The sequence below is a fragment of the Bombus terrestris genome, chromosome 12 (assembly GCF_910591885.1).
Source record: "Bombus terrestris chromosome 12, iyBomTerr1.2, whole genome shotgun sequence".
Lineage (NCBI taxonomy): Eukaryota > Metazoa > Arthropoda > Insecta > Hymenoptera > Apidae > Bombus > Bombus terrestris.
In genome coordinates, this window is record NC_063280.1 from 12,516,864 (window position 1) to 12,536,620 (window position 19,757).

The following is a 19,757-nucleotide window of genomic DNA, read 5'->3' on the forward strand; positions in this document are numbered from 1 at the left end:
CGCAGCGTTTAAAGTAAAATGCTATGTATTGTTCGAAATTCATGGGATAGAGAAAAAATTGGATTAATTTCGTACGATCGCGAAAGTTCAATCGTAAACGAAGAATAAAATAATCGATGGAAGAATTTCTTTCTTTCGCTTTTTTAACCTATCCGTAGTATACATATTTCTGTATATTTCGATCTGTAGCGTTCTTTTAGAAAAATCTAACAATAACTTTTTATACGTGTACCTTGCCTGAAGTTAACATATAGCACGTAGCTGTATTAAATAGTAATAAAACTTGCGAGATCGGTTTTAAATATTTCAAATATACCGTTTCAACTAATATCGAACATTTTGGTAAAAGGTGTTCGTTCATTTCTCGATAATAATAAAACTTGCGTCGAACGGATGAACTACACTTTTATGTAACTGAAATATTCGTAAATCGCGACCGTTTTGATATTTCCAACGAATTATTGTCAATAGTGTCAATAGTCGTCAGCTTGAACAATGCGTATGAATAGTTGCCCGTTCTATCGCTAGTTTCTAAACAACATTGGACAACGTTATTCTATCCGGAGCAACTAAATTCGGCCGTGTTTTTTAAACTACCTCTTGCAGAGAATATTTTTCTCAGCACATCGTAATACCGGAATATTCCAAAGAAATATAATTGTGCGCAAATACGACGAAGTATGACTGCGTAACATTTTGATCGTACAAAGAAATACTATAGATAACGGTATTAAAAATTATACCCTACAAATCGAGATTGTATCGTATCATAGTATTTTAACAGTTCATACAGAACGTGAGATTCTACTTTGTACAAATAAATCTCACGAAACTGACCTTTACGTTTGATTTTCGAATATTTCAAATATCGTTCTAATCAATATCGAAAACATCAAGAAAAATATTTCTAATTGAAAGATGTAAAAATAATCACTGTACGTATAACGGTAATAGCTCGTATTAAATATTTGAAATTAAAATATTTTGGAATTTTTATTTTGTATATAACGCGAACACAAAAATTTCCGACTCGTTAGAATAGTTCGCGCGTGCTTCAACTTTTCATCGTACGTTCCATCATAGTTGGAGTCGTATTTTATTACGAATGTTATATTATTACTAGGCTGCGGATGTTCCCGCAAATACATAGTTTTACGAACGCGATCGATTAAAAAATAATAAAATCCAAGCGCAGATTAGTTTTAGTCTCTAAATATTATAAAAAATCTTACCTTGGATACTTTATATAGTATTGTATATTATTGTCATTATATATTACTACGCATTCTATGCACTTTTGTACATTTAAATTTACACAAATTTATAATATTTCTTTCATATATATTTATATCTATATATATGTATACACACACACACACACACACACACACACACACACACACACATATGCAACCCCACCTCAGCTATATCATCCGATATACCTTTATGTCTATTATCTTCTTTCCCTTTGAACCAGTTCCGTACGGAGCTTCTTTTCATTTATACCACATTTACATTTTCTCAGGGATTTTCTTTGAAAAATGAACAATGGAAGGATTTCTTCATTTTCATAATCTCGTAGCTGCTGGATGATTTATAATTCGGGTATGTTTAAATAACCTCTTGAGAACGCTATTTGATATAATTACACAGGGAGTAAAAGCTCATTGTTTTTCCTAGTTAATATTCAAGTTGTAATCCATCGTAAATCGATGTAAATTTATTACTAAATTATTAGATTTAGTCAACATTCTGTATTTGCCTGTAAATTGTGTACTATCTAAGCGTATATACACGTATATATTTATGTATATCGGTCGAAAAAGTGTAATGCTATTAATTATACGAATATTTTTTGGATATTTATACTTGATCGATCACTTGTTAAGATTGAAATTCTTTTATCAATATTCGGATGATTAATTTCAACGGACAGAAAACACGGGTAGAATAATTTTAGCGTCGACGTCTCTATTAATTTCTTCGATCGATTTGAATTTAATACTCAATAGGCATGCTTCTTAACAACAAGGGATACCATTCGCTTTTCCATTTCATGAATACTCTCTCTCTCTCTCTCTCTCTCTCTGTTCTATTGTAATGAAAAATCCAGGATTTATTATTGGCTCAGTGTCCAGCCGCATTTGCGTGTACACTCGAAGGCCGGAAATCGATATATGCAAAATATTTTGATGCTAACAGATTGAGAGGCGACGTTGCGTTCGATGGAAGATTTATAGAGCCGTTTCGAGCCATAGGTCAACTTTATTGAACTCTGTCCACTCTTCTCTGCGCGAGTACCTGCTTCGGGATTTAGAGCAAATATCGCAGTATTACCAACGAACAAAATCACGAGAATGAAATGTGACGCGCTGGTATTCAACTATTAAACGTTCGATGTCTAAGCCAAGTTTCGATTCCGCGATCGATGCTAGACCATCGTCGGTAAACATCTTCCGATAGCTTCTTCCGGAAAGGATTTTTTAGAAAAAAAAATCTATGAGAACGTCTATAGGCGTTAAGTACATTTTATTTCTTTGCTTTACAAAGATATATGTAGGCGGGAAAAAGTCAATCGTTGCATAACACGGACGTCGCCTGTGTATTATACATTCGGCACTTGCAACTATTATGAATTCCTAAGCACCGGAACACTCGCCGATTTTTCTAGAAAACATGACGATCGATTTAGATAATTAGAAAAACGTAAAACATTTTAGATTTCAGAAAGATAGCGATCTAAAGACAATTCTATGTAATTAAGCCTGAAATCTGAATTCCGAACGTGAATCTATTTATAGGGATGTTTGGCATTAGACGCGATAGGAAAAACCAGTGATACGAATAACGAGACTAGATGAAACAGTGGATGAATATACACCGGTATCATTCGCGATACAGTTTCGTCAACATGCATATGTGAAAAGACTTGGCGATAAAAGTTGCTTTTCGCTTTGCTCGTATAAAACCCAAAAAATCGATGGAGCTGAAACGTGGCGGAGGCCAGTTTTTTAAGATTATTTCTGCGCTATTCGTTCACCATCTTTATAAAGACGCGAAAAACGTACTCGCGCATAGATCAAGCCCTCGAAAAGGTTAATAGCGTTAGCTCTTGCCGCGAGACAATGAAATCTCCCAATTAGAATTCCCGCTGATGCCAGAAGCAATTGGAAGAGAATAGCGACTGACGATTGCTCGCTTTAAAACGTTGTATCGATGCCGATAGCTATCGCTTTGAGCGTTTATAAAGAGACAAATTACAAACAAAAACAGCACGTATGGTCCCTAGCACCGTTTGCGATTTCTATATTCGAGATCATCCGAAAATCATAATCGATACGTACATCCGATAGATAAAATGGATTAATATAAAAAATAAATTTTCTTTCCTCCTGCAAAATTATTCACGTTGCAGTTTAAACGTTTGCGATTTGTCTCGTTAGAGACACAAGAGACGTTTAACTGCTTTTCGTTGGGATACTCTGTAGCGTTCGCTGATTTTTCGCGCAAAAGCATGGCCGATAATTTTGTTTAGCCTTTAGAACGGAGAAACGGTAAAATTTAACGCAAAACGTATCTTCTTTGGAAAATGCCAATGAACTTGTATATCGTTTATTCTTTGACCTTTTGTTCGACATTGTTTTATTCGATTCGCGGATAAAAATATTAAAACGAACGAAAAGAAATATGAGCGGATCGAACAACACGAAAGAGAATACACGCAAGCTTTAAAGGGGGGTGAGTGAGAATTTAGCGAGAATCTTTATCGAGGCACAAAGGAACGTGCCAATTATTTTTCGATCGTTGCGTCGATCTACGTTAGTTTATCCTGTCGTTTCGCAACGATCTCCTCTTCTTAACTTCTTCCCTCGTTACTCGAGAAAATACACAGCTCTAAGATGCATTTTTCACAGTGACAAACGAACTTAGATTTGAACTTCGACAAAACGTCCGATCGATTTTCCGGTTGCAACGAAAAGGCAACCACGGTTTTCCATTTTCCATTTTCATTCGTATTTAACGTCAACTCTGGTTCAAGCTGTTTACTTGAAAAAAAACCGGATAAAAATGCAACGATTCCTTTTTCTCTCTCACCTATTTGTTCTTCTTTGAGGAGAAACGGACGACAAGCTAGAGTATGGAACGCAGAATATCCTGAAACGTTGAAAAAGACAAAAAGATAATAAAACGATAAAGGAAGCAATTTATATTTTTTTTTTTAGAACGATAATTGCCGCGCCGTGTTTATAGGATTGTTTAAATTCTCGTATCTCGACGATTCCATATGATTTATCTGATAAACACGGATATTGTTACAGGGAAATTAAGGCACAATTCGAGAAACGATATTTTCGAAGGAAACCAAGACATGCTGAAAGAAAGAGGTAAATTGTCTCAGATACGTTCGTGTATTTCCTAAACAATTCGTCTCTATAACGATTATCATTATTAATTACATACGTTTGATATTATACGATATATCGGATGAGATATACATGTACACGTGTATATAATCGTATCTCGCTCGAAATACTTGTTTCTCTTTTTACCTTGAGAGAAATGAGAAAAACGATACAAATAAACAAATAAACAAATAAACGTTGTTCTTTTCGTTAATGTTAATGAATCTAATTAAGAAAATAACGTATCGTTACGTTGCTGGCAATTATATCGTTTTTCAAAGACTCTCCTCCACGCGTTCTCTTGAATATTTTCGAATTTTCTCATTTTTGAAGCAAAGACGCTTTTCGATACATCATCTCGCGTTTCGCCTAGAAACTTGGCCACTAGGCCACTGCGTGCGCATAACTAAATTTTGTTATTATCCTATTACTCGCTAAATCTACTCTTCCTTCTTCTCTTACTTTTTCCATTCTCTTCTCTGAATCGGAAATAAACGAAACACCTTGCGTTAAGCTATTTTCATCGAATCAATTTGTACACGTCGTCGTAAGAGTATCGTGATTTCCTTTTGCAGATCTAAAGTTACGAGGCCGCAAAGAAACCAGCGGAAACGAAGAGGATGATTACGAAGATTCCGCTGCGGCGTCGAACAAGGACTCTTTCAGCTTGATTTTCGCTTTGGTCACATTCACCATTTACCTCTACCATCATCCGCAGTTAAGAACGCTACATCCGGCTTGAAGAGCGGCCCCCACCGTGCCAGCACATTATCATCAAATCCTTCTTTCGATCGCGACCCATCGACAATTTGTAAATCCACTCAAAAATCCATCGCTCAGGGACTCCATACCGAGGATAAATTAAATCATGAAATCGCGCTGACCACCCGTCACACCTGTATTATAAGACGACACACTCTATTATGATTAGTATCGTTGTTATTGTGTAACGATATTAGCCGTCGTAAGTTATTCGTAAACCGTAATAGCGTAGATTAAGCGGATGGAAAAATTCTTTTATCGCGAAGAACGTCACGTAGCGAGCAATAAGTAAGGGAACACGAGAAGATCCTGTGCTGGAATTGAATTTACAGGTGCGTTATGTAACGAGCCTGGATCATGCTCAATGGTACGCTATACTTCGAGATAGTAACCAATGTGAAATTTCGTTCTTAGTTTTCGCGTAGTCAGTTGCGTTAACGTTTTACCACGAGATTAAGATCGTGGTAGCCGTTCTTCGCGATGTTTCGCGCATTAAATTAGAAAACATTGCTTAATTTGTCTTTATATTTCGCTAGTCAGAAATTAGTACTTTTAGTACTCTCTCTTATATTCTTCGCAGCGTAGACAGGCGCGGTAGAGATGATCGAACAAAGGAAAACGAAGATAATAATAAAGTAAGAGATATACAGAGTCACATAGATTTTCTCGCAAAGCGTGTCTAAAATGCTCACGGGGAAAGTTTTTGTCTAAAATTTCGAAACTATCTACTACGATCTCGAAAGAAGGAATTACAATGTATATCGCGCTTTACTTTTCCTCTTGTTTACAAATATCTCATTTCTACCTCTATCCGTTGCTTAAAGTTATATCTCTTGTGACAACGATATTGCAAACTATTTATTGCTGCGTAATAAAAAAAAGAACATCGAGTTACGATAGATCAGACTTTTCGTTTCCATCGTTTCAGTTCTCGAGGAAGATCGATAACGTATAGAAATCTGGTATAATCGATTTTGCGAATACGTAATAACGAGCGCTCGACAACTAGCACCAACAGCCTCCGTGGAAGCCTCCAGTGATTCGTATTTATACCAAGGACAATGTGTATCGAACGAAACGATTACCGATATGCATTCGTGTATATATACATATACATATACATATACGACCGCTTTATTTATATATATATAAATAAAGTATTATAATACGGTCCATGTATTTGCATAGGTAATCGTATATTCGTACGTATGTATATAATATAACTGTATGTAGTACGTTAGATATAGTATTATCCAAAGACTGAGAGCATCGTTTCGACGCTCTTGAACTGCATTAAATAATTAAATAACGAAAGATGGCCGAAACTGAATCACACCTCGCGTGGCCCGTAAAAATCACTGATCGATCGAAGATGGAATCTCTGTGTGAAACAGCGCGCAGGAAAAACTGTACAGTCCCTTAATTGTAATTTCTCAAGCTATCCGTGAAAATCGTGCAAGAAAATGGCATTGTCCTCGCTAAATTATACTAGCGTTTTCCAAGATAATCTTTCTTCGCGAAGAAAAGAAATTTCTTTACAGTTAGAAAGGATTAACTAAAATTTGAAACGTTCGATGTCGGGTGAAAAAAAATTACGGAGGCACGTCCCACCTAAACTTTTCCCTTATTTTAACCTTTGAAATTATTATGAATAATTTCGCTCGGTTAAGAACTAATCCTTTCGTAAACATTCCAATCGACTTCGAGTCGAATTTTAAAGGGTTACTCTGTTTTAGACGATGCCCGAATATTTACGTGGCCGGCCGTGAATACATTACGAAGCACACTTCGTATGAGAAGTTGTTCGCTATCGTTACACGAGAAGAGAGTGATTGGAAATCTATTTCGCAAATCGGATTTCTCGAAAAATTCTCAAAGAACATTCCAAATCGATATCACGTTTTAAACTGGTACGAATAATCGGCAAATGATAACTATGAGATAGAATAATAGGAAAACGAAATTTTCCATTTCCATTGGCAGCATCTACATATTGTTCGCTATTCGATGCAGATTCGAACAATTTCAAAGATATACGCTATATACGTATACATAACTACGTCAAATTTTTGTAATAATGGAGACATTAAGCAGTCTCAAATAACAAAAAAAAGAAAAACGCCATTAACTTTACCATACAGTCTATAAATGTAATACAAGTGGAATGTAAATTGAAACTTATAGATTTAATTAAGCGATACACTAACATAGAGATTTTATTAAAATGTACGAAAGAGCGTGAAGCTTATAGGCTTTAGAATTAAAACACATTTAAATACAAAGATTATAGATGTATGTACTTAGAATACGTCGAAATTGAACGCATATACCGGTATAATGATTACATTAGTACGTAAATAGAAAAGTTTGTTTATATTCACGCATCATGAAACGTCGATAGATATTTGAGAAAGTTTATCCGTTACGTAATATGACGGAATAATGTCGAAAAATATTTGTAAAATCAGGAAAATTTGTTCCCTATTTATGGAAATGTGCGACGTGTTTCGGAAATAAAAAGAATTATTTCTTTCGATGAAATACGAAACGCGTTTAAAAAGTCCTTCGACAATACTGGACTTGAATTATTTACTATACGTTTGTCGTAGCTCAAGGACCAAAGGTTTATGGTAATTTTAAAACGAGTATTTCTTAATGCCAAATACGAGATTTCTTTTGTCTTTTATTTCAAACTCGAACATCTTGCATAAATAAATTACAAAGTGGAATTTTCGAACTGTGTACTTGTCGGTTTTGTTGTATTTCGAACGTATAACGAAGGTACGAAGCTTATCGTTCGAAATAACTGTAAACCGAACGTACCGACTAAAATTCGATCTGACGCGTTAAGAAAATCTATTAACTTTTTTGCCACCTAATTTATTCGTAACTTCAACGTTCAACGTATCGTTCAACGACCGGCAGCTTACGTGAAAATTCGCTGTTACGTCGAAAAGCAATAGTTGTTATCTTTGTGTATCTGCAATTTTATTTGCGAATTAATGCGACAGTAGCACGAAAATTAATCAATTTTCCGAAATAAATAGCGTTTTAACGTTTTAACGACGCTAGCTGAAAGATATACGGTTGCTCGCGAAGGTATAAACGCGTTATAGGCATTGTACAAAACTTTTCGAAATTTCATTAGTACAGCAACGAGACGTCGTTACCGTGACAACTACTGCCGTGTGGGTAAGACTCGTAAGAGCTACAAGACGTTTATCGCGAGCATACACTTAGCGAAGAATTAAGTGGTAAACAGTAGAAGTAAATAAATCGTCTGAAACTGAAATGAAGCGAATGAAATTATGCTCGCATTAATAAAATATCTTGTAATCTCTATCGTAATGTACATCTTGAAATTCGTTTCAAATTTGACCAATATACTCGTAGTCACGACGGTCGAGCCTCGTTACGTTGCTAATGAAATTTCCAAATATTTTCCTCCTACATCTTCACCTACGTGACACATAATACATCGATAAGCGTACAAATACTTTCGTGAGCCACTCTACGTACACGAGTTCCACGAGTAACACGAGTCCAGCCTGTTTAGAGATAGAAACACTTGAACTTTGGCAAGTAATCCTTTATCGTCGCTTACTCGTTGCATACTTTTAGATGATTGAAACAAAGGTTTATAGTTTTTCATAAAGATCTCGACATAATCTCGGTTCCACGTTTCACATATTACGTACATACAATTTTCACTGGTCGGAGCGACCACGCGTTTACGAATCGGATGATCGATCGTTTTGCGTTCGATACATCAGTTCGTAAACGTAAACGCAACGTACTCAGAAAGGCGGAGGGGAAGAAAAAGAAAGCTGATTATGGGATTTTAGTGATCGACGTAAGAAATAATATCACAAGGATCGCGAGACAGGACATAAAAGGATCGTTGGTAATGTCACGGACAATGTGGTATTCCGCTTTGAGATTCTCCGCACATGCATTCTACAGCGATCGTAAAAGAACCGAGGGAAGAAGAAACGAATTTACGATCTTTTTATTATCCAACGACGCGAAACATATCCGAACACGCGAATGTTTCTTTAAAACTATTACCGTTTGTTCGATGATTCTCGAAGAATATATTATTTTCATCCTTACGAAGATATCGGTCAATATCTTTATCGGTTGCGCGCTTAATATAATTATCGCTTAACAATTCTGCGTTGTGCGATAAAATTTCCTATCGAAATAATTAATGCGTCTTTAGTTTAGTCTTCTCGTTTATTCGCTCCAAGTTAATTTTCAAATGTAATTTTAAATCAGAATACAAGAATTTTCGACGATCGAATGAACGAGTAAATTTTACAAACAGCAAATACGGTGTGAACCGTGCTAGACGACTAAACTAATTACATGACATTAACCAATTGTGAGAGTAAGAATTATTACAGAACGTTGGATAAAATATTTCATTGGGTCAAAATATTTCATTAAATTCTAATTTATCGTACCACTTTTATTCGTAATTCATTTCTAATGTGAAATTCTGTTAACGAATATTTCTATCTCTTCTGTGTAAATATTCAAGACGTCCGACGGATATATATCTGTGAAAAATCACGATATTAAGCTTACTTAGACACGATTCGTTGTCCAATTGTATAGCATTTAACGTTCGAGTAGCAAATTTTAACGAAGAATGTCCACCAGAACATATCAAATGTCCGTGTTCTTGTTCAATTATAAGGAACCGTTGTTAGAAAAGTCAATTATCGTCTGTCTTTCGTTACGTTTTAACTAGTAGGCATTCGTGCAGTTCCAACCTTTCCGATAGTTTGCTTTGACAGTATAATAATGTAAATTATGTAAAAAGTTACTTGACGCCATACATATCTAGCAAATAATTGGCTATACGTTTAAAAATGTCGCAACTGATTCCACAATTTATTCCTCGTACCAATTGCAAAATACATCGTAGAAAAAATTGAATCGATCTGTCGCGACGATCAAAAAATGTCTATTTTATATCGCGCATATTTGAACGCGCATTAGTAGAACTAACAACGATCGACTAAATATACAAGACGTTTAAGCTGTAAACGTTCGTAATGCAAACTAAAAGGAATAAAATATGTTCGTTATAGATACTAAAACCAATATTTTCCGTGTGAAAATCTAATTTTTTATTTGCCTGTGTACAATGCTTAAACAATACGGTTGAATTACGAAAGTAACCGAAAAATATACGTATGTTGAATAAGGAAAATCTACTTACATATTGATGAATTCATGATTCGCAAATGTGAACATTATATCCAAAGGAGAGGATGATGCTTGAAATAAAGTTTTACGCCTTACATAATCTTAATTGATGTGATATAACGATATCATATCTCGTACGTTGATTTAATATGTCGTCAGAGTAAATTTTTAAGATACAAATATAAAATTACGTTCTACTCTATTCTCGGGAAAAATTAATTTTATGTACCATATTAATCGAACATTCTTTAGCACGTATTATATAGATTCTGAAATCGTAACGCAAATTAGTTGTAATTAATTTTTCTGTTCCGTTTGAACAGACATACATAATGCGAACAATTGTGCGCAAAGTACCACATACTTTTGTATCATCCGCATTGTAGATACCATTACAATCAATGTTGAATGATCGATGTAATTGAGTAATGCGAAAGTCGAATATAACTGTGAGAGACGAAGCGAGTCGTGCGAATGCTTGTAAGTAGACCTCAAGTATAGTATACTATGTATGAAGAAATTAAGTTCGACGAGTATAGACGAAAAGAAATGTAATACGTTATACACAGTGTACAGATAGGCTGCATTTTCCCTGCTAACAATAGGTAGTGGCGTGACTATATATGCCTTCGTCGTATATAACGTTATTTATAAATATAGGTACACGAAGAATATAAGATTTGTGAGAAATAAACGTGATTTTCAAACGTCCACGCGTTAAAGAAGAACGACGCTAAAACGCTGAAACCGTTCTTTCGTTTTATAAGGAATCTGCTTCGAAGGAATTTTATTTCAATTTCGAACGCAATAATAGTATGAATTCGAACGAACAGCCTTGGAATTACAGGACGGAACAAAATTAAACTGCCATCGGTAAACGATACGTTTCGTTATTGCTTTCGCAATATGGTTACGCCATACATCGTGCTTTCGGCACGCAATCTAGTCTTTTAAGCACCGTCGAGACCAGAAGATTGTCCACTGTCCGTGTACACATGAAAATACAAATTTATCACATATTATTGTCTCGAATTTATTTCATTTCCAACGATGTTTGAATATGGTTGTTATTGGAATTTCGTTTCTTTCCTACTTTTATACGTCTAGAAATTTCTTAGTTACGATGTATTTCGCTTAACGTTCGTCGATATTTCTAAAATATGTAATTACGTAAATATTGACAGTTTCGATGTTACCTATTGTCAATTTAAAAACAAAAAAATAAATCAACAACCAACCCCCTCTTCTTACGCTATATGCCGGGATTAGGTTGAGAGATTTAAGGCTCCGGAGGGATTCGAACCCTCGATCTCCTGTTTACTAGACAGGCGCTTTAACCAACTAAGCCACGGCGCCGCTTATTTCCACGTTTCTTTAATATTTTAATCGCTATTAATAGCAATATTTAAAAAATATATTACAATTATCTAAAAGAAATATTTATAAATCTATCTGACGGGGTTTACGCTTAGAGGCCCTTCGTGTGTCGCGGCGCGTCGGAAAAAATGATAAACGGCGACTCTTTTGCACGAAATGATTTGAAAGATCGTTAAAAATGAAATTTACGTGTTTGAAATTTTGTTGAAAAGTTGAGCAGCATTGTTAAAAAAAGAGACATACAGGTTTGAAAGGCGGATTTTTCTCACATAGAAAGATCTATAAAACGAGGCCTGTAGAGCTAAAATCGGAGCAACAAGCGACGGTGCGCTTCCTATTCTTTAAGAGTTTTACTCTATCATGCACGCTTTTGAACGAAGTAATCTCTTTAAAATTATCGTGGAAAAACGACTCCGCAGAATAGGGACGCTCTTTCTTCTAAGGAAAATGAAATAATTCCTCTAATTTTTATCGCAGCGAATTGGCATGAAGACCGTTATTTATATACGAATGTACGGAGAAACATTTTTAATCCGTATCAATTATCAACCGAGATTAACATTTAGAGCTAAAACTTTCACAAAATACAAAGATAAAATTGGCCGATGCGACGGTATATCTGCATACATTTATATAAAATTCACTATAAAATTTTATAACAATATGCGTGTCATACGCATATGCGCGTTTAATTTCATTTCAATCAGGAAAATCTCACAAATGTGTCAATAAAATTTTTATCATCAAAAGGTTTGAAATAAAAAGGTTTCGTCGTTGCATTACAGATGTTTCAACGATACGAACACGAATGCAGCATTTTCGAGCCCGTAACTGTAATCGCTCCGATTACTACGCAAGTAATGTTTTTATCGCTGAATGTTTCAAATAAAAATTGGATGGTTTCGAGGAGGACGTGATTTAACGTGATTAAAGGATGCGACTTTTTTAGGAAAATGCCTGGACGACATACGAGGGTCAATTTTGTTTTTTTAAGGAAAATTATATATATATTAAAACTGTTGAACTTAAAACTATTAGATGACAAACAAAAAAAGGCGATAACGTTATGTTCGACAACACGAAATCAACCCCGAAGTCGAATCGATTTTACAATTAATTGTACAATTATTTCATTAGTATTAATATTACAACATAATTGTTCACTCTTATAATATTTAGTCGATTAAACCAAATGCACAGCGGCTCGTTGGTCTAGGGGTATGATTCTCGCTTAGGGTGCGAGAGGTCCCGGGTTCAAATCCCGGACGAGCCCATTTCTTTTTTTTTTTTTTTTTGTTATATAATTATCGTCACAAATTTTACTTATTCTCCCTATATGATTGCTAAAAATTTTTACTTGAAAACTCTCTCTTGATAAACAATATCAAGATTAAAAGAAAAATTATGTACTACTACTACTTCCTATTTACTTGTTTCGTTTATTTTTTAGCAAAGCTGTCATTTTTGCAGTCAAAGTTGAAAAATATACATAACCTAAGCGTATATATATACACGGACTTTGAATTTATTGAATTTCTACTAAATTGTTTATCCGTGCAAAAAATCATACGTATATCATTTTGGCACCGATAATAATTTAAATCGATCGTTTAAATCAATTATGCTTTCAATTACTAATTACCCAACAAATGTTGGGTGTGACAAAAATTTAGTTATAAACTTATCGAGTTTCCCCTCCACGGAAATCTTTAGTAAAAGGCGAAAGATTTATACGTTATTTGAAGGGGAACGAAGTTGTAGGTACCGTCGTTACGTTGAAATTTATCTTACGCCAGTGCCCTTTCCGCAAGTGAGAAACGTGTCCCTCTGGTGAGAATTTGATGCATTTACGCCATAATTATTCGTCAAAACATTCAAGACTTTATCAAGTATTTATTTATTTACTATACTATATACGTTTATTCTTAGAAATTTTTATGACAGCGTAATGCTTCAAAATATTTATGTTCTATTTGAAAGATGTTTGTGCTTATATAAACAGATTCGTTCATGGGAATATTTGAAATAAAATATTCATTTTATTTCAAAAACATGGGATTGTTTGAAATAAAATAATTTCGATCGTTTAATATTTATATAGGGGATAACATACAAAAGTTGTTTTACCTCAATGTGATTACAAAATCTAATAAAAGTAATTTAATAAATATATGATAATAAAACGATAATTTAATGATAAGAAAATTACATCTATGAACAATTCATTTGTTCCATTATAGATTGTGTTTCGGAACAAACAGTATAGAAGGACAACGGTGAATTACTTATGAAAAGATAAATCAAAAATATAGGATAACGATTATTTGTTTGCGGCCCCGTTTTCGAGAAAATTACGTCTGAAAATTGCTGACAACCGATTGTACTATATGTACGTTATTATTTTGACAATATCGCGACGGGACTTGTTAATATTTTAGCGGGATTAAAATTTATATCAACGAAGAAATTACTGAAATTGTCGTTCATCCCGCCGTAAACAAATTGTTGCTCGTCGAATCACGGAAGCATCAACCAATGTCAATGAATTTACATAGTTGTTCAAATGCCTGTATACTTTGCTTTTATAGTTATTGTTAAGATTCGTATACTCTTCGGCGTACACAAATTCTATAATACGATCGGAATGACGACGATCCTGCAGAGTAAATCAGCGTTCTATCAAGATCAAACATGACGTTGCTAATGCTTGCATGATCGTAAATATAGGGTCACCTACATTGTGACGCGTATTAGGCATAGAACTGGTGATACCGCCGGTAAGCGTTCATGCAGCGGTCGTTGTAAAATAACGCGAATTCAGTGTCCGCGAAACAGTAGCGAACCATTTTCGATGCTACGCGTTTTTGTCACGATGAGTGGCGTTACTAACATCGTCGGTAGCGAAGCTCGCGTTGCAGCTACAAACGAACGTAAGATGCGTAGCAACGTAAGATGAAAGCGTCTTCTTGTGGTTGCTCGACCTCGTATCTTGCCGTGCACGCTGAATACCGTCGTAGATATATCGACACCTTTGATAAATTACGTTTATGCGACTTTGAGCTTTGTAACTCGTATAAAAGAAAATAATGATTAGAAAATTGGAAAATAATAACCGTGTTTGTATTGGGGGCGTAGCTCAGATGGTAGAGCGCTCGCTTAGCATGCGAGAGGTACCGGGATCGATACCCGGCGCCTCCATTCCAGGATATATATTATTTGTTAAATAATATATCGTCTAATTTTATTTTTTATATATCAAAGCTTTCAAATCTTTGTACACCTTATTTTATACATTAATATTCCACCCCATATTTTTAACGAACGATAAGAAAGCTACGATAAGCTTTGGCAAGTGAGTCAGTCATACAGTAGAGTACTCATAGAGGTGATCGTGACTTGAGTTCTAGAAATCGTACTAATTTTATTCTTCGAGTATCGAACAAGGCGTATTGCCGCATAATACGACCAAGTCTCGATAGCTGTGTGCGCATCGGTAATTTTGGTCGTTAATTATGCCAACTCGAGAGGAGGACTCGATAAAATTATAGCGAACAGCTTTGCAACGATCAATAACGATTAATTCGCGACAGAGCTTTTTGTTACGAATCAAAATGTTAAACGAAATCTTTTCCTTTGTTCAAGTGTTCATTTTGGTTATCGCGTTTCTTTAACTACTAATCATGGTTTTCTTAAATATTACGCGGAAATCTAGGAATGGAACGTCGCGGGGATACCGCAGGATCAGGAATATACATTAGCGTAACTCGTATCATAAATTTCAAAAGATTTATATGTTTGAAGAGTTTTAGAGGTTCTAATATCGTTTAACATACAAAAACAGCGATACAGGCGAGCTGTCCAATTAACGAATCGTGGAACGATCGCGGTACTGCCTGCCCGCTAACTTGCGAGGAACCTAATCCCGGGATTTGCATATTAGTTGGTATTTAAGTTCCATTAAAAGTCTGTTAAAAGAATGTCATTGTCTGGCATAACGTAAAATAATATTTTAACGCCACATAACGATACTTATTTAACCATAGATTGGTTGACGATAGATTAAATACTATTTTACATCTGAGCAATGCGGAGAGATATCTTGGAAACAAACGAGAAAAACGTATTCCATCGGCTGATCGTTGACATCATCGAGACACAAGAAAGATTAGTTAGTCTGGAAACGATGTAAAAGGAGGACTAGTATTTCGACTATTAGCGAATTATTTCGACAAAAATTCCTCTTTCTTAAATACAAGTCTGTCTGATCTTCTATTTCGTGTACACAGAGATAAAATAATAAACGTCAGTTCACACGGAAGAAAACGTAGCGTAGATACTGCGATAAAAGTTCTTGTCATCTGGGCAATATAAATATTCTTGACGCGAAAAAGCCTTAATAATGCAAATATGTTCAATAGCATCTACTACGTTTTCAGCTCGCGAAACAACGAACGGTCATTCCGCCATTGCTGGTCAGGGATGAAAAAGGAAAACGCTCGTACATCGATTCTGACGAGGTATAATTACTTTTTACCGATAGAACGTCGTGAGACGACAACGTTGAACCACGTTTTCGTGCACGTTTCGTGAATTTGCACTGAGAGAATGGAAACGTTAACGCATTGTTGGCGAATGTTTAAGCTTTGAAGAAAATCTCGAGGTTGAAAAACAACATCGGAGAGACGGAAGCGGAGGCATGAACGACGCGCATCGTCAATCAAAAAGTCAAGCGAGGAAAAAACAAACGCAACCACGTTTCAATCCTTTTCGATTACTTTCACGGATTCGCGTTCTGTTCGTTGGCTAAAGAAACGAACGAAGAATGAACGACGGTGCTCAGAAAGGAGTAAAACCACAGAAATCGGTACGTCGCTTCTTTCGCACGTCAATCGCACGTTCCTCTTGCTTTTTCCACTCTCTTATTCCACTTCCATTGTCAAACAGTACAAATCTCAATGCCATTGTATCGAATCGCGTAATATCAACTATATCGCCATCTTGTATTTTCATCGCGTTAAACGTCACGAGCTACAGAGTTTAAATTTATTCCTATTCGTTTCTATAATGCCACTTTACGATTCTATCTTTTGAAACTATCGTAATTTAACTAGCAATGGTGCCGGTTGCAAGAGAACCGTGGCTTCCATTTACCGGTATAGAACGACCAGGATGACGATAAAACCCGAATCATCGAAAGATTCGTTAAAAGAATTTCGAACGTCGTTTAAAATGATAAAACGCTTGTATCGCGTGACCGCGCAGCTAAGAAACGAAATAAAAAGACGAAGCTTGATTTAACAGGCTACGGCAGGAGCAACTGGTTTGGATGAATGTCACGGTTCGACGAATCGTTCTTCCACGCAACAGGATGTAATTAAGGATTCGCGATCGATCGTGTTGCGGGCCACATCGAGTAAGTAAACTAATTTACACGCAAGAAACTGCCAATCGTTTATCGCGAAAGGAGAACGTTAAACCTTTCGAGAAAAGAACGATTACGCGTGAAAGGGAAAAGCAGCGGGGATTTAAAATAGCCAGGTGTAAATAGATGTAGTCGAATAACGCGGTTGACATCCGCGTGAGTGATAGCGAGATCGAAACGAAAAGATTGACGTTGAGCGTTAACTTTGAATTAATCGTAACCATCGATCCAAACGATCAACGAGCTTGGCTAAGAATTAGCCTTGTAAGGGGGTTCTAAGCACAGCGTATAAAGCAAATGTACTATTCTCAGTGAGCGATTTGTCTCGTAGTACGTCAGTTTATCTCAACTCGTTTGATTCTCTATATTCTTTATCTGGCGTGGTAAAACCTATTAGTGATTTGTTCCAACGTAAAGTAACTATCGAGATACGTATAATTTTTGTGCTGGACTAGGTCGAATGCGTGTCGAAGACACAGACGAATGTAAACAGTTCAGTCGGTTAACTGTCTACGAAAGATCGGGTATGGAAGAAAGTGCTGAAACGCGTGCAAGCGTGAATATTCTAGAAATCGTTTATAAAATAAATATGTGTCTACGTTGATATCAATGCCCAGTGTAAATTTAACGTTTCCATAACGGTATTTCGGCCATCAAGATCCACGATTCTCAACGGTAACGAAAAAATGTGAACGATGCAAAGCAAAGAACGAGATACTTTACTTTTAGCGTTTAGGACTTTAGGAGCGTGGCCTGCAGGCTGTAGGGCCCAGTTGTGAAATACTCTGTCGAGGAGAAAATACGTATCCGTTGGGAGATGTGAAAGTAAATCAACTCGAACGGTTTTATTTGCTTGCTTAGGTTCGGACGAAGACAAAAGCGTTTCGAAGAAAAAGGACGGGTCCGCGGAGTTAACGCAAAGACTGTCAAGGACCGAGACTGTCCGACAAGATGCCCGAAAATTGAAGACTGCTACGCTTAATCGAATGGGAAAAATGTTTAAGCAGCGCTCCCAAACACCTGTAGCGGATAAATCGTGCCTGGATATCGATAGCGATATCGTAAGCAACTCGATACTGCAAAAAGTATATTATTTGCCCTAACGCTATATCAGATCGAAAGGCGCAGATAGAAATTTAACGAAAGGGGAACAGTGAAGATTAATTGGGCAGAAAAGGAGTTACATGTTTGCGAATTTGACGTAGAAAATTTTTCGTTCCAAGTTCCTATCTTGAGAAGAGGGGCCTCGATTTTTTTTTAACGAACCGAATAATCGATTCGAGTTATTAATACGAAACTCGTCGCTTATAATTACGTCGCTCGTAATTATAAAACTACAAGTACACCAAATACGAAGTAAATGAGCGTGATAAAAAAAGAAATTTAATCGAAACTAATCTGATTTTCAGAAATAATATTGCATTTTACACATACGTAAGCTATAGCTATTGTAAAATCAAAACCATCGTCTCTCTACAATTTTCTTAAATCCTCTTTTTTATAACACATATAAAACGATCGAGTGATTTTAGATCGTAGATTTACGATGGCGGATATCTTTCTAACAAAGGACAAATGAAAATTTTTCTCAGAATTCGGCTAAAACTACGGAAAGCGAGGACGCAGCGAAAAGAGAGAAGAGCAACTCTTTAGGTAGAATGCTGAAGCTGGTGGAGAAAGATGGCTCGCCGAAAAAAATGTTCCATCCTCGAGCTGGCTCCCTGAGCCGCATCTTGCGTCGTAATCCCAATAACGAGGACAACGATGACAAGAAGCATATGGAAGAAAACTCACCGGGCATTTTTTCAAGGATGCTGAATCAGTTGAGAGGAAAGTAAAAAAAGCTACGATCTTTTAACGCGTATTCGTAAAAACATAAGAAATATAAGAAATATAAAAATTCGGGTAAAAATCGTAAATCACGCCCATTTACGTGGTATTTACGTAGATCTTCGATGTTCAGGACGACCACAAAGTGGAAATGCTACGCTGGAGCCTAACTTAAAGACACGCGACAAAATAAGCTCGTTACCTCCGAAAGTGCCATTAAGTTCAAGAACGGTTAATTTATCTTCGTCAACGTCCACTTCGTCGCCACAGACGCGAGTCACCGAATCGCCGCAAAAATTGTCAAATTTTGAATATTCGATTTAAGTCGCCGCAGTTCGAAGTATCGATACGCGATAAAAAATGATAGTAATTAACGCTTCGTTTGTTATATCACGATTACAGTAGTAATTATAATCGATGTTAATTTCGTCGTATTATATATAGTCGTATATATAGCGACGAAATTCACTTTCATTTGTATTTTTCAGATACGACGGCGCGTGAAACGAAACGATCAAACACGGTGCATTTAGAAAAACGAATACATTTGCCCGTATAATTGTAACACAGAATCGACGAGTAAAAATTTTTGTCTCGTTCGGTGTTCGAGCTTTAGCGTTATTGAAAATCAATCGACACGTTGCGAGTGCATTATATATTATGGAAATCGTTTCAATACGTGTAAACGTGACTGTAGAATAAAAAAAAAAAAAAGAAAAGAAAAGAAAACGATAAAAAAAAGTTTA

At 35.9% G+C, this 19,757-nt stretch overlaps 2 protein-coding genes and 4 non-coding genes across 7 annotated transcripts in view; 4 read left to right on the forward strand and 2 right to left on the reverse strand.

Moving 5' to 3' along the window:
- LOC100645685 (lachesin) overlaps positions 1-11,401 on the forward strand; it is a 262,444-nt gene extending 251,043 nt beyond the window's left edge. For both annotated transcript variants that reach the window (XM_003399751.4, XM_012314688.3), the window contains 2 exons: positions 4,320-4,385; positions 4,979-11,401. In XM_003399751.4, coding sequence (XP_003399799.2) covers positions 4,320-4,385; positions 4,979-5,145 — 233 coding nt within the window. In that variant the 3' untranslated portion in view covers positions 5,146-11,401. The remainder of the gene's footprint in view (positions 1-4,319; positions 4,386-4,978) is intronic.
- Positions 11,402-11,664: 263 nt separating this feature from the next.
- Positions 11,665-11,738, reverse strand: TRNAT-AGU. Its single transcript has one exon. It is a non-coding gene; the product is annotated as a tRNA-Thr (tRNA).
- A 1,222-nt stretch (positions 11,739-12,960) lies between these two features.
- TRNAP-AGG lies at positions 12,961-13,032 on the forward strand. The gene has a single exon. It is a non-coding gene; the product is annotated as a tRNA-Pro (tRNA).
- Positions 13,033-13,398: 366 nt separating this feature from the next.
- Positions 13,399-13,517, reverse strand: LOC125386150. Its single transcript, XR_007226043.1, has one exon. It is a non-coding gene; the product is annotated as a U5 spliceosomal RNA (small nuclear RNA).
- Positions 13,518-14,884: 1,367 nt separating this feature from the next.
- TRNAA-AGC lies at positions 14,885-14,957 on the forward strand. Its single transcript has one exon. It is a non-coding gene; the product is annotated as a tRNA-Ala (tRNA).
- A 1,624-nt stretch (positions 14,958-16,581) lies between these two features.
- On the forward strand, positions 16,582-19,710 carry LOC100646994. The gene is made up of 4 exons (XM_048410989.1): positions 16,582-16,623; positions 17,061-17,172; positions 18,043-18,242; positions 18,774-19,710. Exons 1-4 carry the CDS (start codon positions 16,582-16,584, stop codon positions 19,017-19,019), a joined length of 600 nt encoding a protein of 199 aa, XP_048266946.1. The 3' UTR covers positions 19,020-19,710.
- The last annotated feature ends 47 nt before the right edge of the window (positions 19,711-19,757 follow it).

Coding starts and splice junctions, on each gene's coding strand:
- LOC100646994 (XM_048410989.1), top strand. CDS start 16,582: ATGAACGACGGTGCTCAGAAAGGAGTAAAACCACAGAAATCG. Junction 16,624..17,060: donor GAGTAAAACCACAGAAATCG/GTACGTCGCTTC, acceptor TTGATTTAACAG/GCTACGGCAGGAGCAACTGG. Junction 18,243..18,773: donor TGGATATCGATAGCGATATC/GTAAGCAACTCG, acceptor AATTTTTCTCAG/AATTCGGCTAAAACTACGGA.